This window comes from Asterias rubens, chromosome 14 (genome assembly GCF_902459465.1).
Source record: "Asterias rubens chromosome 14, eAstRub1.3, whole genome shotgun sequence".
NCBI classification, from domain to species: Eukaryota; Metazoa; Echinodermata; class Asteroidea; order Forcipulatida; family Asteriidae; genus Asterias; species Asterias rubens.
In genome coordinates, this window is record NC_047075.1 from 2,700,724 (window position 1) to 2,720,207 (window position 19,484).

General features: G+C 39.3%; 1 protein-coding gene across 1 annotated transcript; it reads right to left on the reverse strand.

The window, feature by feature from the left end:
- Positions 1-557: 557 nt before the first annotated feature.
- LOC117299476 (ankyrin repeat, PH and SEC7 domain containing protein secG-like) lies at positions 558-13,311 on the reverse strand. Its single transcript, XM_033783018.1, has 10 exons — positions 13,056-13,311; positions 7,099-8,308; positions 6,646-6,818; positions 6,038-6,239; positions 4,825-4,989; positions 4,283-4,464; positions 3,628-3,700; positions 3,075-3,239; positions 2,224-2,365; positions 558-1,596 (listed from the first exon to the last, which is right to left on the reverse strand). Exons 2-10 carry the CDS (start codon positions 7,442-7,444, stop codon positions 1,485-1,487), a joined length of 1,560 nt encoding a protein of 519 aa, XP_033638909.1. The 5' UTR covers positions 7,445-8,308; positions 13,056-13,311; the 3' UTR covers positions 558-1,484.
- Between the last annotated feature and the right edge of the window lie 6,173 nt (positions 13,312-19,484).

A 19,484-nucleotide genomic window follows, 5' to 3' on the forward strand; every position in this document is an offset into this window, starting at 1 on the left:
ATGTCTGGTAAAATAAGTTTGTGGTCGCAAGTTACCGTTAAAGCCATTGGACCCTTTCGGTAAACAGTGTTGTCCAAGGCCCACACTTTGTGTACCACAACTTCTATATCAAATAACAAACCTGTGAAAATTTAGGCTCAATCGGTCAACGGAGTCGGGAGAAAACAACGGAAAAACCCACCCTTGTTTCCGCGCGTTTCGCCGTGTCATGACATGTGTTTAAAATAAATCCGTAATTCTCGTTAACGAGAATTTATATTGTTTTGCTGTTTTCTCAAAAAGTAAAGCATTTCATGGAATAATGTTTCAGGAGAAGTCTTTCACCATTGCCTTCTGTAAACCCTGTAAGTTATTTGTAAATCTGTGAACTTTTATTTTTTGTTCTGAACCGAAAGGGTCCAATGGCTTTAAAGGTATGGTCATAGATTAGTAACTCCTTGCCTGGTGCATGTTTCCCTCCATCCTAAAATCTAGACTGTTTTAAGAGGAATATCAATTCCTACCTTCAGCTCCTTTGAGTTAGTTTCATCTTTAATATTTTATTATTGTAACCCCTTACCAAGAGTGGCTTTAAGCCTCGTTTGGGGCAAACTTGCATAATTATAACAAAAAATAAAAACTCCAAAACCTAATTACCATAACACCTTTGGAGAAGCACTGCAGCCTAGTCCTAGGAGTTGTTAAAAACTTAAGGTTAGTCCTAAGTTTCAGGACGAGTAACTCCAGATATGACTAGTCTTAACTCTTTGTGAAATCCACCGCAGAGTTTGCTAATCTGGAGGTAGCTACACAAAAGCTTGTCCCAAACAATGTGACATTATTATAGCAACTGTCTCTAGTCTGAGGTATTCAAACTTAAGCTGGTAACTTGTAACTAAGCAAGTTTTTACACCAACCATTCTTCAAATCTGACTCACAAATGGCTTTATTACAGTTCTTAAAACTCAACTTTCAAATATTTCTACATCTCAAAAGTGTTTATGATACAAAAGGCACACATCTTCCTTCTCTAAACCAAGGAGGTTCAGGGGGCTTCATCCTCTAATAACAATAATGACGTCTTCTATAGCGCCGGTATCCACAAAAAGTGCTCATGGCGCTTGCTCCAATAAAAATATTCCCCCTTGGTTGTTCTCCAGCAGTGCAAAGAACAAGAACAAATTCCAATGTCTAGTGAGTGTTACTGAAATGTCTTTGAAAAAGATGGGTCGTCAGGGTTGATTTGAAGGTTTCTATTGTCTGGACGGCTCTGATAGAATGTGGTAGACCGTTCCACACCTTCACTGCAGCTACTTGGAAAGAGCGGGATCCCCATGAATTATTTCCAGCATGTTCAACAAGACCAAGACCTCCGCCTACAGCCAATTTGTCGATCTTGTTCTATATCCATTGAAGTTCAGTGTTGTCATGGTTGTGAATTAGTCCCAATTCTCAAAACTTGAACATGTACTGATTAAATTCTATCCTTGAAGCAGTATGTTCATTCAATTTGTCTCTTGTCCAAAATATCTAACAGCTAAGTCTCTCTTTGGCAGTAACTCTTGACCTACGACCTTTGGCTTTGTTTCTTTGGGTTTCTGCACTTCTTGAGCTTTTCTGTAGGAATGAGAAACATAACTTTAAATGTAAGATAATCATATTACTGAAAATTTAGAGTAGAGTACATTATCAAGGACAAGATACTTTAACTATAAAGTACAAGGATACAGCTGGAAAAAAAACCAGGAAACAACTTTCAGCAAATCCTTCACTAAAAAGAGAAGTTTCCGAGGTTTTGCTTAAATTTGACAAAAGAAACAAATGTTTTAACATGAGGTTGACCCCACTGTTTCTGGTTAACGTTGCAAGCATCCTTGTTTGCAGGTTTCCTCAGGCTTGCGAGCTACAGTTATGACACTGATTAAGTTCACTTGTGAGGCATCCTTGGTCTCACACTTACAAATATTGGGTGCGTGCGATAAGCCTCCCTGGGTCGACCCCGCAGTGCTCACTCGGGTGAGCCCCTGACAAGAGCTAATCGAACGATCACACTCGCACTCTCGTGGTGACGTTATGCACCTCAGGTCATCCCCAAGTGATCCACTCCACAAGCAGGGCACTGGGGGCTGACCCGGGTGAGCCCCGTCAAAGCTATCCGGGTCGACCCAGGAAGCTAAATGAACGCACCCATTGATAATCCTTAGAACTTATAAAATATGTGAGTATAGGACTTTTATAACTTACGGTTTTCTTGGTAGAGGTGAATTAAAGATCCCTCCCTTCTTGTTGTTCATTGCTTTCTGGACTTGAGACGGTTGGTGCATTCTCTCCCACTCGACCAGCTCATAGTTATTGGCGCAATGGATGCATTTCACTTCATTGTTTCCTATATGCAAATTAAGAACAGGTCACAACCGGTTACATCTGGTCTAAACTTGATTAAAGCAGCTGTTTGCAACAATATCATGGACCAGTTAGAACCGCTTGAGCCAACTCTTGTTGCAGCATGCAGCTACTGGAAACATAATGTGGTTTTGAGACTAGCTAGTTATAGATCCGGTTAAAACATGAATGTCAGGAACAGGTTACAACCGGTTTCATCTAGTCTTAACTTGACTATAGCAGCCGATTGCAACATTTAATGAAATTGGTGGACTAGTTTATAACCGGTTTAAGCCCAGTTAACTCGCAGAAGCAGCAGCTACTCGTATGTGATTTTGAGACCAGTTGGATCAGTTATATTTGGACACTGCAGCAAATTAGATATTGTTAACTTTATACAACCAGTTCCACTCAACATTTTAAACTTGGCTAGGAGCAGTTGATCCAGTTGGATCCAGTTGGATCCAGTTACAACTTGACACTGCTGCAACTTGGAATCTTTTTAAATTAACAAGTTTCATTAATCATTTTAAACCGTATTAGGACCAGTTGGGTTCAGTTGGCCAGTCCCAGCAATCGTGCTATATAACGAGAGTCGACTGTATCGTGATAAGTTCGATTTCTGAGAGTCCTTGGCTTCATAACTGGAATTAATCAATGACAAAAATGAAAAAAGTTTACTTCTAAAACAATTCTTTAAAAAAAATCCTTACCTGCTTTGCTCATCCGCTGTGGGTGGCCGGAGCGTCTAGCACAGGCCATAGGAGTCTCCTCTCTGTCATTGACTACATCAAGCCGACCGTTGTGCTGGAGGCAGCAGTTGAAGCATTCAGCATGGCCACCAGTAGCAGCTAGGTGAGCTGGTGTGTTGCCATGATCTATAGGGGGAACAATCCGTGTAGAAATGAAATCTTTTGAAATCTTAAAGTCTAGAATCAACAAGAGCAGTCTTTTTATGTGAACCACTCATTAAAAGCAGACCCTAGATTGCCTATTTATGACACACTTGTACTTTAATGATTTTGGATACTGGATATCATATCCAAAAATTCAGTTCGAAATTATGATTCTTTTATCTTTCGTTCCATCACCAACCGAAAACCCCGTCGTCGTTTTTACAAGATGTTGGTTTTTCTTATAAAGCTTAATGTCTAGTTTGTACTATCAATATTACACAATCTTTTCCTGTATCACTACTCATGCAAACTGACATGATATTTGACAAATATGGAAATAAATATGCTATGAAAATCAATTAGTCCTTACTGTCTGTAGCCATGGCATCCACTCCTTTCTCCAATAACCAATGCAGGCAGGTCATCGCTCCAAAATATGCCGCCTGGAAAAAAGAAATGTCAAGACAAAAAGTCACTATTAGTGGCTTCTTTAAAATTGCACTCAAATCCATCACCCAGTGACGCTCATGGTGCCATTTGTTTCATTCCCAAACTTTGTCTTGTGGCAAGTTAACTTTTTCTTCTGGTTAGTTAACTTGTTTTTTTGAGGGGAAGTTAACTTTGTCTTGTACAATACCTTTTACTTGATGTTGAAGTTAGCTTTGCTTGAAAGCAAGTTAATTTTGTTTACTGGTAAGGCATCTTTGTCTCAAGCTAAGTAAACTTGTCTCGTGGTAAGTTAACTTTGTCTTGTAACTTTACTTTGTCTTGTGGAAAGTTCACTGTGTTCTTTGGGAAGCTAACTTAGTCTCATGATACATTAACTTTATCTTGCGTGGCTGGTTCACTATGTTTTTTGGGGGAAGTTAACTTTGTAAAATAACTTAGTTAACTTTGTCTTATGGTTAGTTAATTTTTATCTAGTGGTAAGTTAACTTTGTCTCATGCTAACTAACTGCATTCAAACACAATCCTGTCTTTAAGACTCTGTACTTGATCGCTTGTAAACATTCCATCAAACGTACCATGTGAGCAGGCGTCTTTCCCGATCCATCCTTGGTCATCAGCTCTGTGCCATTCTTGACAAGGAATCTAAGGCAGTCTAAGTGGTCTTTCTTAGCAGCGAAGTGAGCGGGAATACACCCAGCTTGATCAGTGGCCAAGATGTCACAGTTCCCTTGGACAAAAAGGATCAGGCTCTCCAGGCCTGGGAAATAACCAGAAAATGTTGAAACAAATAAGGGAATCAATGTGTGGTAAAGAGGTTTTCAACTAGTGGTTTAAACCCAACGAGGCCTGGGGTGGGTTTCACAAAGAGTTAGGACTAGTCTTATCTCGAGTTGCTAATTTTGGCACATTTGATTTGTGACTCTGTCTCCTTCTCACTCGTGTGGCCAAGTCCAGCAACATGTCATCATTGCAAATGTGGTATCATTTTAAAGAAGAACACTTCAGCTTTGCATTGATATTTATCTAAGTACAAAGAGAGTCATAAATATACAAATATACTTGATAGAAAAAAATTTTCCTAACTTCTTGTGAGCAGTTTATTAATATATGACGGTACCTCCATGGATTGCACCCATATGGGCGGGTCTCCTTCTTTGGTGGTCAGACGTCTCAATGTCGACGCCCTTACTCAGGAGGTAGCTGAGTATCTTTGGGTGGTTCCTCTGGGCGGCCAGGTGGGCGGGGCTTCGTCCATTCTTATCCTCCAGCGACGTATCAGCTCCTACAATTGAAGTGTTTTTATGTCAATACTTTGCAAAAACCACAAGGGACACCGAGTTGGTAAAGATTTTAAACAACTTTTGCTTAGAAACATTGACTAGAGCAGGACTTGATTATGTGACCCATGGATTAAAGACATTGGACACTATTGGTAATTGTCAAAGACCAGTCTTCTCACTTGGTGTATCTCAACATATGCATCAAATAACAAACCTGTGAAAATTTGAGCTCGATTGGTCATCGGAGTTGTGAGATAACTATGAAGGAAGAGAAAAAAAACCTTGTCACACGAAGTTGTGTGCTTTCAGATGCTTGATTTAGAGACCTCAAATTCTAAACTTGAGGTCTCGAAATCAAGTTCGTGGAAAATAACTTCTTTCTCGAAAACTACGTCACTTCAGAGGGAGCCGTTTCTCACAATATTTTATACTATCAACTTCTCCCCATTACTCGTCACCAGGTAAGGTTTTATGCTTAAATTTTGTTTGAGTAATTACCAATAGTGTCCACTGCCTTTAACAGGCCAGTGCTCTACCAACTGAGCTAAATCTAGCCATTCTATGTTTTGGATCTCCCTTCTTGCCGTTATCCTTGCTCGGTTGCCAGTAAGAAGCCACTCGATCAACTGTTAACTGATTTGTATAGCCAGGGATCACACCCAAGTTTATGATAAAAATTTCTTCCATGGTAAAAACAGTATTACCAACCAAATTTCAATTTGTTGCATATTCCTTGTTCCTTGTGTTCAGCTGTTGTTTGCTCATCCTGAAAATCACGTTGAAAGTTGGTTGGTAATCCTGTTTTTATCAAGGAAGCAATTTCATGCTGAGCAAATTTTTGTGCTTAGCTGGCTCTATGAAATTGGGTCCTGGAATGTGGCAGCATAGAGATCTCAACTGCTAAGTATCAAGTTATGCCAAAGTACAAATCACTATGGCAACATTGACAACTAATCTTAACATGATTCTTATTAGTACTTTATGACATCGAGCCATGACGCTCACTCTAGCTAAAAAATTGAACAAGTTTCAAACAGAAAGTTGTTTTACCTTTTTCCGCTAAAACCTGCAGGCATTCCAACTCTCCCTGGAATGCGGCGATGTGACATGAACTCTGACCTTCGACATCGACCGCATCGATGTCATCTGCAAGGTCAAGGAGTAATGTCAGGACATTGGGGTGACCTCCGACACAGGCCTCATGCAGTAGAGTCCGATTCTTGATGGTGCGAATACTGGTATCTGCACCAGCCTATAATTCAAAGACAACAATTTTTTTCCCATGGGTCAAAAATATAATTAGGCTTAAATGAAATCATCATTAGGTGTTTTGGCAAGTGCTCGGATTGTTTAAGATCAGCAGAGTGGTTGGTTTGAGTAAGTCCTGACCCTTGTGTCTTTATAAGCAATACACTTACAACCATTATTGCTCCTTCTTGAAACAGGATAACTGTTCTTATCATCAAGTACGTGCTAATCCTCCAATCAGATTTGCAGAATGGAGTGGCTTTTTATAGACCAACTTGTCGGATCTGCCCTGAAGTCTTGAAATGGTATTATACCCCGTGTTTGAGCTTCGCTACAATTGTTGTTAAGAGAAAGGGTGCACTTGGGGTGCCAAAACACACCAAGCTTAAAAGTGTTCATCATTACAATACCTGTAGAAGTTGTCTTGCAACATCAACCTGCCCATACTGGCATGCCCTGAGGAGGGCAGTTCGGTAGTCTCCAGTCCGACCGAAATTAGGATCAGCTGAGCTCTCTCTGAGAACCCTACGTACAGCGGAGGAATCCCCCTTCTCTGCTGCTTCCATCAACTCATGGGTAGAATCTAAAAAAATGAAGAAAACAAAAATAGAGTACAATTGTTAAAGACAGATCATTTTTATGATTTTGGGTTGAAAACAAGTTTTGACTAGAGTGGAACTCTATATCAAGGACCTCCTGATTAACGTGCCAGCGCTCTACCAACTGAGGTATCTACATGTAGCCCTATGTTGGCGGTCTCCCTATTTTGTCAACATCTTTGCTCGGGGTAACAAATAATTTGACTTCACCCTCGCTAAAACTCTGCAAAAAAATCAAACATGAAATGGCGTCCAATTATATACCTGTAACTGACACACAGACTGCCATACTCATAGTGCTTGACGTTCCCCTACCAGCGGGGGAGACTCTCCTCTCGCCTATTGTTGGCATCCTCCCCCTGTTTCTGTTCTTTGTCCTGCCATCAACGAGACCTTCTTCGTCAGTTCCCTCCGTCAAAAATGCTCCAGCTTGCCCTCCGCTGCGGTTAGCACGATTCCTCAATGCCGCGATGCGACTATCGTCAGAGTCGTCAGCGTTCTGGTGGAAGTACGAGATCTTCTCGCCGAGTGTCATTGTTCTTTCTCGCAGGACGATGTTCGGATGTGGCCGGCTTTGCCGAAGATTGTTATGAAGTTCTTTTCTTGCCATTGTATAACTCTCTGGGACGGCAAGAAGAATCTTCAAGAGTCTACTTTATCCGTCCAGTTGATTCACGCCACAAAAATATTGATAATCAAGGACAATCGACTTCAACATTTCATAGCCATTCAGATGCATCTATGTCAACTTTAAAAGTTCCTGAGTCCACCAGGCATTTCTCTTATAGTCTCCACCAGTTCGAACTTCGCACCTGCCTCTAACTTACATGGAGTATAATTAGTGAGGTGTGCAGTAGCCTCATGTGTATTTCTCTTTTGAGTAGTATTGCTTCTGAACAGAACTGGTGGTTGACAACTCAACGTTTCGATCAGATTGTCTTCAGGAGAATGAATTACCAGCTCGAGTATAATATAACTCTTTCAGCAAATTGCCACAAATCCACACCAAGGTACCAAGTAAACAGGTGCAGACTTCTCTGCCATTAAACCACACAGTTTATAAGTCGTCACCTCAAACAAAGAAAACCTCAGACTAAAAACTGAGACAATGTTAATTCTCACAAGCCTTGAACTTCCCTCTTGAAGGGGCACAGCAATTTTCCTCTGGTATGGGGCACTCTATTCCTCTTAGAGGAAAATATAAACTTGTATTGGAAATTTGCAAAAGGGCACTACAGCAAAAGCACCACGGCAAGCGCTGTAGGTGCCGTGGGATATTACCAGACCTGCTCTCAACTGATGATAAAGAACAGACTCTGAAAAGACTTCTTCAAACATTGATGATGAGCTCCTGTCAGTGAAGTTGTCCAAACTGGTTTCCGTTTTGGCAGGTAAAAACACCTGGATTTCTCACATCAGAGGGAAGAGATTTGACGCCAGCTCTGTGATTAATTCGCGGAAGTTTTAAAATGAACTATAGGAGATAAGAGCAAATGCAATAAAGATATTTTTTCTGTGATTGATCAGTATCAATGGGTCGTTTCATGACTGTATTGTGAAAGGCAGAAATCCTTGAGGGTTTGGCACTCCAATAATTTTGATAAAGAACTGCGAACAATAGATCAACATTTAGCTTGCAGCCTGTGGAAGAAACACCCTGTGATGCACCTGGCTGAATTTTCAAAACAAAATTTAGACTCCTTTTAGAGCGCTATTATGTATGGCTTAGTGTCCTATCCTAAGGACAAGACAACTATGGTAGAGTGTCTTGCTCAAGGACACAAGTGCCACGACCACGGAATCAAGCCCACACTCTGCTGATTAAGAATTACCAGCAATAATAGTTACTTCTTACAACAACAAAACGTTTATACCTCAACAATTTGTTAAACTTAAAGTTCAAAAGTTGAAGAAAAAAAGTTGATGATGAGGCATTCCAAAACAAAACTACACCATGGTCCTGCAAAAACACAACATTTGTGTTGGTCAGCTCAGCATCAACTTCCTCAAGACAGAAGAGAGCTGAGTGGCAGAGTTAACCGTAAACTTTCCTACCAGAAAGCTTGTTGAAAAATTTTTACCAAGAAAGTCTAAACATCATTCAACAATGAAGGAAAGGAATGCTGCGCATCAAGCAGAACGCTTCAAGGTTTCCTTTTACAAATACTTGTACTTCTCTCTGGAAATACAATCCAGCAGGCAACCCATGTATGGCTGGCAATTGTCTAGACATCAACATCCTTCGATTGCGGAGCAGGTGTCTACAAGTTTCTCCGAGGCATCAAAAAAATAAAAAACATGACACCCACAGCAAGTGCCTTGGTGCCCTGTGCTATTGCTGTAGTGCCCTCTGCAAAGTTCAAATACAAATGTAAATTTCCTCATATATGAGCGCCCATTTTTTCTCTTCAAACATGAACTGAAAAGGAGTCTATCAACTATGAACGGCAGTGCCTCTCACAAAGTAAGTTTTTATGGTCATTAACTTTTGGAGTGCTTGCCAATCTCTGACCCTACCGTGTAAGTTTACAGCCGATGTAAATATTTATTTTAAAAGTTCAAGAGGGCATGGAAGCAAAGACCAGTGGCATACAAATAATTTTCTAAAGGTCAAACATGTACCTAACACTCAAACACTGAGCAACAAGTATCCTATAAACTGGCATGATTTAAAAGCAAGAATAAAACCCAAAACTCAAAACTAAGGACATTTTGAAGCCACCACAATTTGGACACAGAGAAAAAACCTGTAAAGCTAAGTGCATTAACAGAAGTAGAAATAGTTCTCTCTATCTCAAAGACAAAATGTTGGCTACAACTATAAACATTCCATTAAATATGCCCTAATAGCTGATTTTTCTCTCCTGTATAAACCAACAAAACATCTAAATTATTGTTGCGGTACCTGGTGCCAAAAACATAGTATTCAAACCGCCTCTAGCTACCAGGCAATCTCGGTAGTCTAGTTGGTAAGACACTGCTCTAGCATTGCAAGGGTCGTGGGTTCGAATCCCACTCAAGTTTTTCACAGGACTCAGGGAAGTACCGAGTATAGTGCTAACATACATCAGTGTATGGGTAAAAAAACAAAATTAATGTTCCAACAAAACATGTTGATGGTCGAGCCTAAGACAAGGTAACAAATAAATTCCTGTCACAAAATCACTTTATCCATAGAAATCCATTAAACAAATTCTCCACATACTTGCCAAGAATTGTAAGTTCCTAGACGAGTTAACAAATAATTTGCTTCTTTCACAAAAATTACTTCTGATAATACATCAATCCAAATAAATCCAAAGAAAAATTATCCACAAAGCCATCCAAAAACTGTATATTCTGTTATTACAGAAGCTTCTTGCATTTCAAACTCCTTCACAAAATCACTTCTAATACCCATCCATCCAAATAAATCTAAAGACAATTTCTCCAGAATTCCCTTAGAGAAATGTGAAATTCCAATAACTGAGGCTGTACTTGCATTTCAAACAAAATCAATTCTGATATCCAATTCATCTAAAGAAGTCCAAAGAAAACTTGTCCAAACAGCCATCTATGAATTGTAAATTCTGTAAATAAACTAAGTAACTTGCATTTTAAACTATTTCCACAAAATAATTTCTGATCCAAAGAAACCACAGAAAACTTCTACACACAGCTACAGTCCAACAAATGTAATATTCCGTTACTGAAGCTACTTGTATTTCAAACTCCTTTCACAAAATCATTTCTTAAAATTTTCCCATCCATCTAAAGAAATCAAAGAAAACTTCTCCACAAGAGCTTTCAAAGAAATGTAAAATTCTGTTAACTGAAGCTACTTGCATTTCAAACTCCCTTTCACAAAATCACTTCTGACACATATAAATCCATCCAATCTGTCTAAAGAAAAACAAAGAAAATTTCTCCACTCCGTCAAAGAATCATACATTCCGTTAACTGAAACTACTTGCATCTCATACTCCTTTCAACAAATCATTTCTGATCCAAAGAAAACTTCTCCACACAGCTGTCCAAAAAATGTAAACTTCCGTTACTGAAGCTACTTGCATTTCAAACTCCTTTCAACAAAACACTCCTGATATCCTATCAGTCCAAAGAAACCCACAGAAAATTTCTCCACACAGCCGTCCAAGAACTGTTAATTCCGTTAACTGAATCTACTTTCATTTTAGCAGTCAGGCTTTTTACTCCCATAGAAACAGTGACGTTAACAGGTACATGTAGATCACAGAAGCTTTAAATGTACTACTATGTTTTCTTGTTCTTTTGTGTCTTGAATAAGCAGCAGTTTATAACAGGATTTGTGAGCCTGTGTCAATCTTTATCTCATCACCCACCAATCTCCGCTAATCTGTTTTTAACATACCTGCCCAATATTTGCAAAAGGTCTAAGACCAAACATGTATTTGGATTATAGCTGTACTTATAATCATGCAGTAATACAAGTCATCAAATTGTGCAAAGGTGAAGTCAAACATGGAACTTCGAAACTATAACTCTAGAAGAGTGTTGAGTCACTCTTTCAGCAGATTGGGTTCATCTTTTCCTAAGTAATTCTCCCAAAGTGTACTCAAGATATTTTTCTTATAGATTCAGATTGCATAGGATGTTACTTCTGGGGTCCTTCAAGGTTCAGTGCTTGGTCCTTTTAATGATCTCTCATCCAACATGGTTGTTGAAAACAAGGAATTTGCTGTGAAATTGGCTGTGAATACTACTTTGGCTTATTAACTTCACTGTCACAGAGTGAGTTATTTTGGTCTCAACTTTTCAATTGTGCGACTAGTCTGCTCTAGTCATCGTCAGGAGACGGTCAGAGCTAATGGAGCCCTATCTAGAAAAACACCATTATAACAAACAAGTTTGCTCTTTGTAATAGAGGGTTTTAAATCCCCACTTAGCGCGCCGCCCTGTAAGAAACTTATCCACCAGCAGTGTATAATTGCTTCCGAAGTCGGTAATTGCCTTCCACCGCTCACTAATCTTCTCCCAACAATGGCGACAGATACTCTAACAACAACAGAATGCTTTAGGAGAACTGGTTAAAACAAATCCTAGGCTTAGATGATTATTTTAGGAGCAGGTTGTTTGTAAGTACAGTGTATAGCTGATCCAAGTTATTTCACAGATTGCACATTTTATTTTAGTTTTTAAAAGATGCTAGGTCAATTGTTTTGCCGAATTGGACCTCACAATTAAGTTCTAAGTTAAAAGTTTGTTTATATAACATGTATTTAAGGCCAAGTACAAAAGAAATTCCAGCAAAATACTGCATTTTTTTTAGTCGGAGTACATCAAATAATAAACCTAAAACCAACCACGATCTTCGCTCAAAAACAAATGCTCTTCAGTTTGAACAAAGAGTAAAAGAACACGGCCAGTCGAAATAGAAACTTCTCCAAGAGTCTTTCGGCGTAGCTGTATTTCTCAAATTGAAACGACTGTTGACTTATTTTCTCAACTCAAGAGCCACTCAGTCCAACATTATGTCCTCTGAAAATGCTTTGTACTTCTTGAGGATGTATTCCAAGAAGCAAGGAAAAGCTTCCCCTCTTTGGCTGATCTGATTGGAAGTTTGTACAGGTGCCAGGTGGATCTTGACTTTTAAATAGACTTTCCTCAAGGCGTTACAATTCTATCCTACTTTATTATTGCATTGGGACATTTAGACTGCCAGTGTAAGCAGACAACACATGAGGCTTGAGTAGAATTAAAGGCTATCTGTTGATTCCATTTTCCTTCTTGTGGTGGTCTTGATGGATTTGTTACTATGGTGATAATACTATCCTCCAATCAGGCTTCAGTAAAAATACAATCATCCAATGAGTGCTTGAGAACTTGCTGCTTAAGTTACACTGCAGAGGCAAAGTTGATCAATTAGGTCACAGCCTAGTGCAAGGTTTGCCCTTAACTTTGGGCCCAAATCATCTCTCAATTCACTTGTTCATCAATAGCTTTTTCACTAGTCCATATTCCATGTGAATTGCGGATACTTTTCAACTCTGAACTTGCCAGCCAAACCACTTGCAGAGTCCACTGTTATGGGAGATGTTACAAAAAACTCAGCCATTGACAAAAACCTGTAAACTTGTAACATAGTCCAGCAGAAGAAAGAAAAATATTCGTCGGTTTGAAGTTATTCCAAATCCATTTTTCAGAAGAAGGTAAAAAGTGAACTTTGTTGAGAAATAAAAAAAAAAAACACTGGTTATTCTCACAGCTTCAGAACACAGTTCTCCTTGATGTTATTCGTCGGTTTAAAGTTGTTCCAAATCCATAGTCCGGAAGTAGGTAAAAAATAACTTTGTCGAGAAAAAATATACTGATTCTTCTCACAACTAACAGTCCTCCTTCATGGTGTATGTAACTAACCTATGGGAAAAAAAGTCAACTGCATTCCAGACACATAGGAACAGACTCTCAGTAAAAATCACTGCTGTAATAGACTTGTTCCAGTCCGCTCGCCAAAGTCGGTAAAACTACAAAACATGCTTTATAAATAAAAGCGTGTTTACTCTTGTTGTGTACACATGTTTCTAAGCATTATTGTACGAGGTACAATGTACCTGTCATGTGAATTACAAGGGTCGGGTTGCATTCATTAAGGTTACCATTCAAAAAAGCATCTACTCGTGTTTATTCGAGGGTAACAAATTCTAACAAGCGGGGAGAGACAGGCGGAAGTTTACCTCCGTTGACAAGTCAAACCCCTAAAAGTGACGGATTACAACCCACAATAACCCATGAAGGGTCGCATGACTGGGCCTTTAAGAGAAGTGTATCCTGGCAACCAAACATCCTAGTCAAGTTGGCTAGACTTGTCCAAGTCTCACTTTAGGTCTAGGGTGTGAGGAGTCTGTCTCCTGAATAGATCAGAACATTACCAATGCCAGCAGGCATAGGCCTACGTAAATGTAATATGTAACTTTTTAGTTCTCTGTAGGCGGGTCAGACGTATCCACATACTTGACTGTGGTTTGGGCACTGGCCTGGTTACTAGTCTTTTTTCTTTATGTTTTTTTCTTTATCTTTTTCTTCCATTCTGTGCCCTTTTAACATATGTGTCATTTGTATGTAAAGGGCTGCATTATAAATATTAAATATCATCATTAAATTAGTATAAAGGCCCGGTCCCACTGCAGCGATAACAAGAACGATAACGATAACTACGCAGAGAGAACGCATTCAATTGGTTGAAAGAGCGTGTGCGTTTTCTGCGCGGAGCAATTCGACCAAAATGCGTTCTCTTTGCGTCGTGGTCGTTATCGTTTTGGTTATCCCTGCAGTGGGACCGGGCCTTTACTTCGATTTTGTCGTAACATTCTGTCACTTTGGTTTTAAACTGAAAGACATGCATACAGTACTTCCCTTCAATAATACAAACCTGCATCTTCTCAGACTTCCAGGTCCCCCCCCCCCCTTTCTACACATACACTGCCATAGGTTTGACCATGGAGGTAGAAATTTCTACCTCCATGGTTTGACAAATTCTGAAAAAGTTTTCCTTGATAGCATTTTGCTGGGCGTGGGAAAGTACTGAGTATACAGTGTTTCACACACATCAGTGTAATATCACTGAGAAACCAAATTAATAATGCTGTTGTAAAAGAACATATTTTAAAGATTCTCCTACTTGGTTTTATTGTTTGTTTTTGTGTACTTTGCTTTTGTATTCCATTGAGTGGTTTTTTTTTTATGGCTTAGAAGGTTGTAAAAGAGTTTGCCTTGGGCAAAAGAGGTTTACATTGTGAACACAAAACAAATTGGCATTCCCTCTTCCTCACCAAAGCCATTCTCGGTGAAGTGTTACAACACTTGTTTTGATGGTGCAAAGGGTTAGGCTACAAAAGAGTTTGTTACTTAGGCCACAGACATTAAAAAACATGTTTCCTTCAATGCAATGCAGAGTTAGCTAGTTATAGCTCTGTCTGGTTCAAACATTCCCTTTTTTGCATCCCATGTGGGGAGACATCCATTGTCCCTGTTCTGTAGATCTTCCCATAGACTTTGTACATTATAACATTCCTTGTGGAGCACCCAGGGGTCAATTTCACAAAGAGTTAGGACTCACCTTATCTAAGTTAGGACGAGCTAACTTAGGATTAATCTTAAGGTCTGCATGCTACAGTGCAGGGTTGGGACTCGTCCTAAGTCCTAAGATTAGTCTTAAGTTCGGAAGAGTTTTGTGAAATCAACGGCAGGTCTTTAGAATTTCCCTATGGAGTTTGTTTTACTTTCCCTTTTTGTTTTGTCTTTGGTCTCCATATAAGCATGCCATATAAGGTAGTGAATATGAAATCATCAGGGTGCAATGTGGCCACAAATTATTTAAAATGTGTTTTGTGTGAGTACTTCTTCATACAATAACGGTCCATTGAAAGGCATCAGGGATAGTGTGGAAAACGAGTACAGTGTGTGTAGTTTAATTTATGTCTGATAACAACTGATGAAGTTCATACTAAATAAAAATTGTGTGTGAAATATTTCCCTCTTTATTCAAGAAAACTGTAGGCCCTATCCGAAACCCTAAAAGAATGCTTTCTCGACGCCCCCCCCCCCCCACCCCCCGATGTTTAAGTTGTCTTAAAAACTTTCAACATGTGCAAACAAAAGTTTGTCTTTGGAAATTCATTTGCTGTCCTACATGTAGCTCTTCTATTGCTGTGTTTGAATGGCCGACTCAAAACAAAGAACAATTACATAGTAAGCTTGGGCGATATCACGATATTATCAAATATCGCGATACTAACTTGGAAACGATTTCGATGTCGGATCGATTTGGTTTTTATTGAAATATCGATATATCGAGATATATCGAGATATATCGCGATATCGATTAAATATCGCAATATCTGGATGTATTTTCTAGCTGAGACATCATGCACCCCATAGATTTGGAGTAAAACCAGAAGAATAGGTCATTAAAACACCTCTCTTATGCTGTGACTGTCTCTTCTACAACTTTCACTGGGAGTTTGAAGACTGATGATGTCAAAGTAACAATTATATCGAATATCGCGATATATTGTCGGCGATATATCGTGAATAAAATAAACCAATATCGCCCAAGCTTATTACATAGTAACTCAAACAAGCAGATGTGTTCTCAATCTCAAACCTATCTATTTTGGAAATCATAGCTTTCAGTCTTGGGTTGTCTTAGTGTAAAACAAGCTTTTTTTATGCCTTGTGAGTGTTGTCCAAGTGACAGACAAGTCACACCAGAAATTTTCAATAATTGTGGTCAAGAGAGGGCGCTGCACAAGAAAAAGTTCTGCTCTGGGTACTATTCTTCCCACAAAATCAGTGAGGGCAGTTTTGATGGGAACAATTTGACAAAGAAAGTATTGTGTGACAATGGTGTGACACAGTAACTTAAAGGCAGTGGACACTATTGGTAAATGTCAAAGACTAGCCTTCACAGTTCGTGTATCTCAACATATGCAAAAAATAACAAACCTGTGAAAATTTGACCTCAATCGGTCATCGAACTTGCGAGATAATAATGAAAGAAAAAAACACCCTTGTCACACGAAGTTGTGTGCGTTTAGATGGTTGATTTCGAGCCCTCAAGTGCTAAACCTGAGGTCTCGAAATCAAATTCGTGGAAAATTACTTCTTTCTCGAAAACTATGGCGCTTCGAGGGAGCCGTTTCTCACAATGTTTTATACCATCAACCTCTCCCCATTACTCGTCACCAAGAAAGGTTTTATGCTAATAATTATTTTGAGTAAAAATTACCAATAGTGCCCACTTCCTTTAAAGACTCTGAACACCTTTGGTAATTGAGTCATTCCATCATGCCATCCGGGGTCAGTCTCACGGATTTTCGTTAAATTTGCTGAGTAATAGTTTGGTCCTATGTGAAAACTCTGAAACTCGAGTTTGAGCGTTCTGGGTCATGTGGTTTTTGAGTTACAGGTTGCTGAACTTTTGGCTCAGGTCAGCTCCGGCTTGCAGGCTATGGAGATTAGCTTTGCTTCATTGCTTTCGTTGGGGGGGGGGGGGGTCCATACTCGACAAGCGTTGCTCCCTCCAACTCCATCACCTTGCGCTCTGTTTTGTTTTTTTCTTTGTTTTCCGTAATTTATATATTTTGCCTTTTCTTGTAAATGTTGAATTATAGTATTACATACATGTAATAATTATTCCATTTGCTTGTAAGGCATAATTCTTTATTCACTCCTAATTGTTTTGTTTATTTGTTTGGATTTGGAAATAAAGTGAATTGAATTGAATTGAATTGAATTGAGATTTCCACGACATCACGCGTTGAAGATAGCACACCAATATTACAATAACTAGAAGTTATTGTTTGTTTATTCCAACTTTTAAAAATTTTATGTCCATCCTTACAAATACAAATTTTTGAACATGTTAAAGACGCTGGACACTATTGGTTATTGTCAAAGCCTAGCCTTCACAGTTGGTGTATCTCAACATATGCATAAAATAACAAACCTGTGAAAATTTGAGCTCAATTAGGCGTCAAAGTTGCGAGATAATAATGAAAGAAAAAACACCCTTGTCACACGAAGTTGTGTGCTTTCAGATGCTTGATTTCAAAGCCTCAATTCTAAATCTGAGGTTTTGAAATCAAATTCGTAGAAAACTACGATACTTCAGAGGGAGCCGTTTCTCACAATGTTTTTTACTACTCCCTATTAGTCTTGTTACCAAGCAAGCAAGGTTTTGTGCTAATAATTATTTTTAGTAATTACCAATACAAAAATTAATACAAATAGTGTCCAACGCTTTAAATAGGAGTTCAAAGGTCAAATTTGTAATGTTTAACCAAAACAATTGTTCCCTACGGCGTAGCCTACAGTTATTTTAAACAAAATGGACAGTAAAAATACCCAATAACAACATTTTATGTCCATTTTTACTATTCTTTATTTTAAAAAAAAGAGAATAAATTAATGTGATAAACTAAAAAAATTACCTTTTTACAGTCATTTGGGGTGAGGCTAGAGATTTGGAAATTATTTTCTTTTAATTAAGAAAAAAACTATTTAGTATTTTAGTTAACAAACATGCTATCCACTTCCAGGCTTCTTACAAAAATTGATAATGTAAATACTTCGAGTGATGAAGTATAAAAATGCGTATTTATTTGAGATCATTACTAGTTGTAGTTGCGTTGTGTTTCTTTTTAACTTGACATGCCTGCTCAAGCTGCGATCTCATATAAATTTCAACAATCATCGTTTTAAAAGTTAAGGAGATGATGTGTGTATCCTACCGCTTATACCAGCCTTAGATCGGACAATTTTAACCTCTGTTATCTCATATAAAACGATGGAAATTAAAAATGAACTTACTTTTTACATGGTCCATTTTCAACTTTGTTTACCTTTGCGCCATTTTGTTGCTAGCAATGGTGTAACGACAAGCGAGGGCGGCATTCATCAACTTGCGTTGGTCGGTTGACCGAATTTTCGCCTGGCCGCCGGCCGGCGTCAGATATGCAATAGACCGATCCATTAAGCTCCGCCCCATTGCGTATTGACCAATCACAACGCAACGAAGGTCCGACACTAAGGTCCGACATGCGTGCGCGTATGCTTGGCGCGCGCGGAGAACCCCACGTGTTCTTGCTCCCACGTGCGTTGTGGGCGGAGCCTACTGGATCGGTCTATTGTGTCAGCCATGCAATACACTGTCCGTTCCGGACACTTACGCGTAACAGACCAATCATAAAGCAGCAGTTGTCCACACGTAAGAGGGCGGTATTTAACACAACCAGTTCTAATTTGGTTATTAACTTACGTGCAACGGACCAATCATAAAGCTTGGTTATTAACTTACGCGTAACAGACCAATCATAAAGCAGCAGTTGTCCACACGTAAGAGGGCGGTATTTAACACAACCGTTAAAATACCACCGTTAAACCAGCATAGCGCCCTCATTGTTTTGTGTTGGTGAAATAATTAAAAACACAGTCCACATGTCATGCATGTCAACACGAAGACCACTAAGCAAGCAAATCAGCTCAACTTCAGTTCTGGAACTTTGAATTTGTTCATAATTTCTTCACTTTTTGGGCAGAACTTTCGCCAGTTCTGTGGGTACAAACTACCATCTCTTCACGAGGGAATCCCAAACTAGAATTGATCGCAAGGAAGGTAAGCAAACACTGTCACTGCGCTGCGCTCATTCGGCAGGCAGATATCCAATATTATGGCAATAATACCTTGATTGAAAGTCGAAGGTTTATCTTTTATCGCGATTCAGAACCGCAATGCATTGTGGGTAGGCTGAGGGGTCAAAACATAGAGTTATATATATAAGAATTAGAGGGCCCACTGGAGTGCATTTTGTTGGCGACCCCAACCAAAAACATTGGTCATCGGTTGAGCATTTTGCGTGTTCGTTGAGCGCTGTGACGATGCGGTTCAGACCATACCAACCGATAACCGATTAAGACTCGGTTGGACCAATTCTACCTCTATGGTTGGACTCCTTCAAAGGTGATTCCCTGGCTGCCGCTTCCCAGGTTGTACGGTGTCTTAACTTGGGTGTGATCCTTGGCTGCACTGCAGTAAACGGTTGTACCCCCCCCCCCCAACAAAGATATGGACAAAATAGGGAAACTGCCAGCATAGGCCTAGATAGCTCTGTTGGCAGAGTGCGGACACGTTA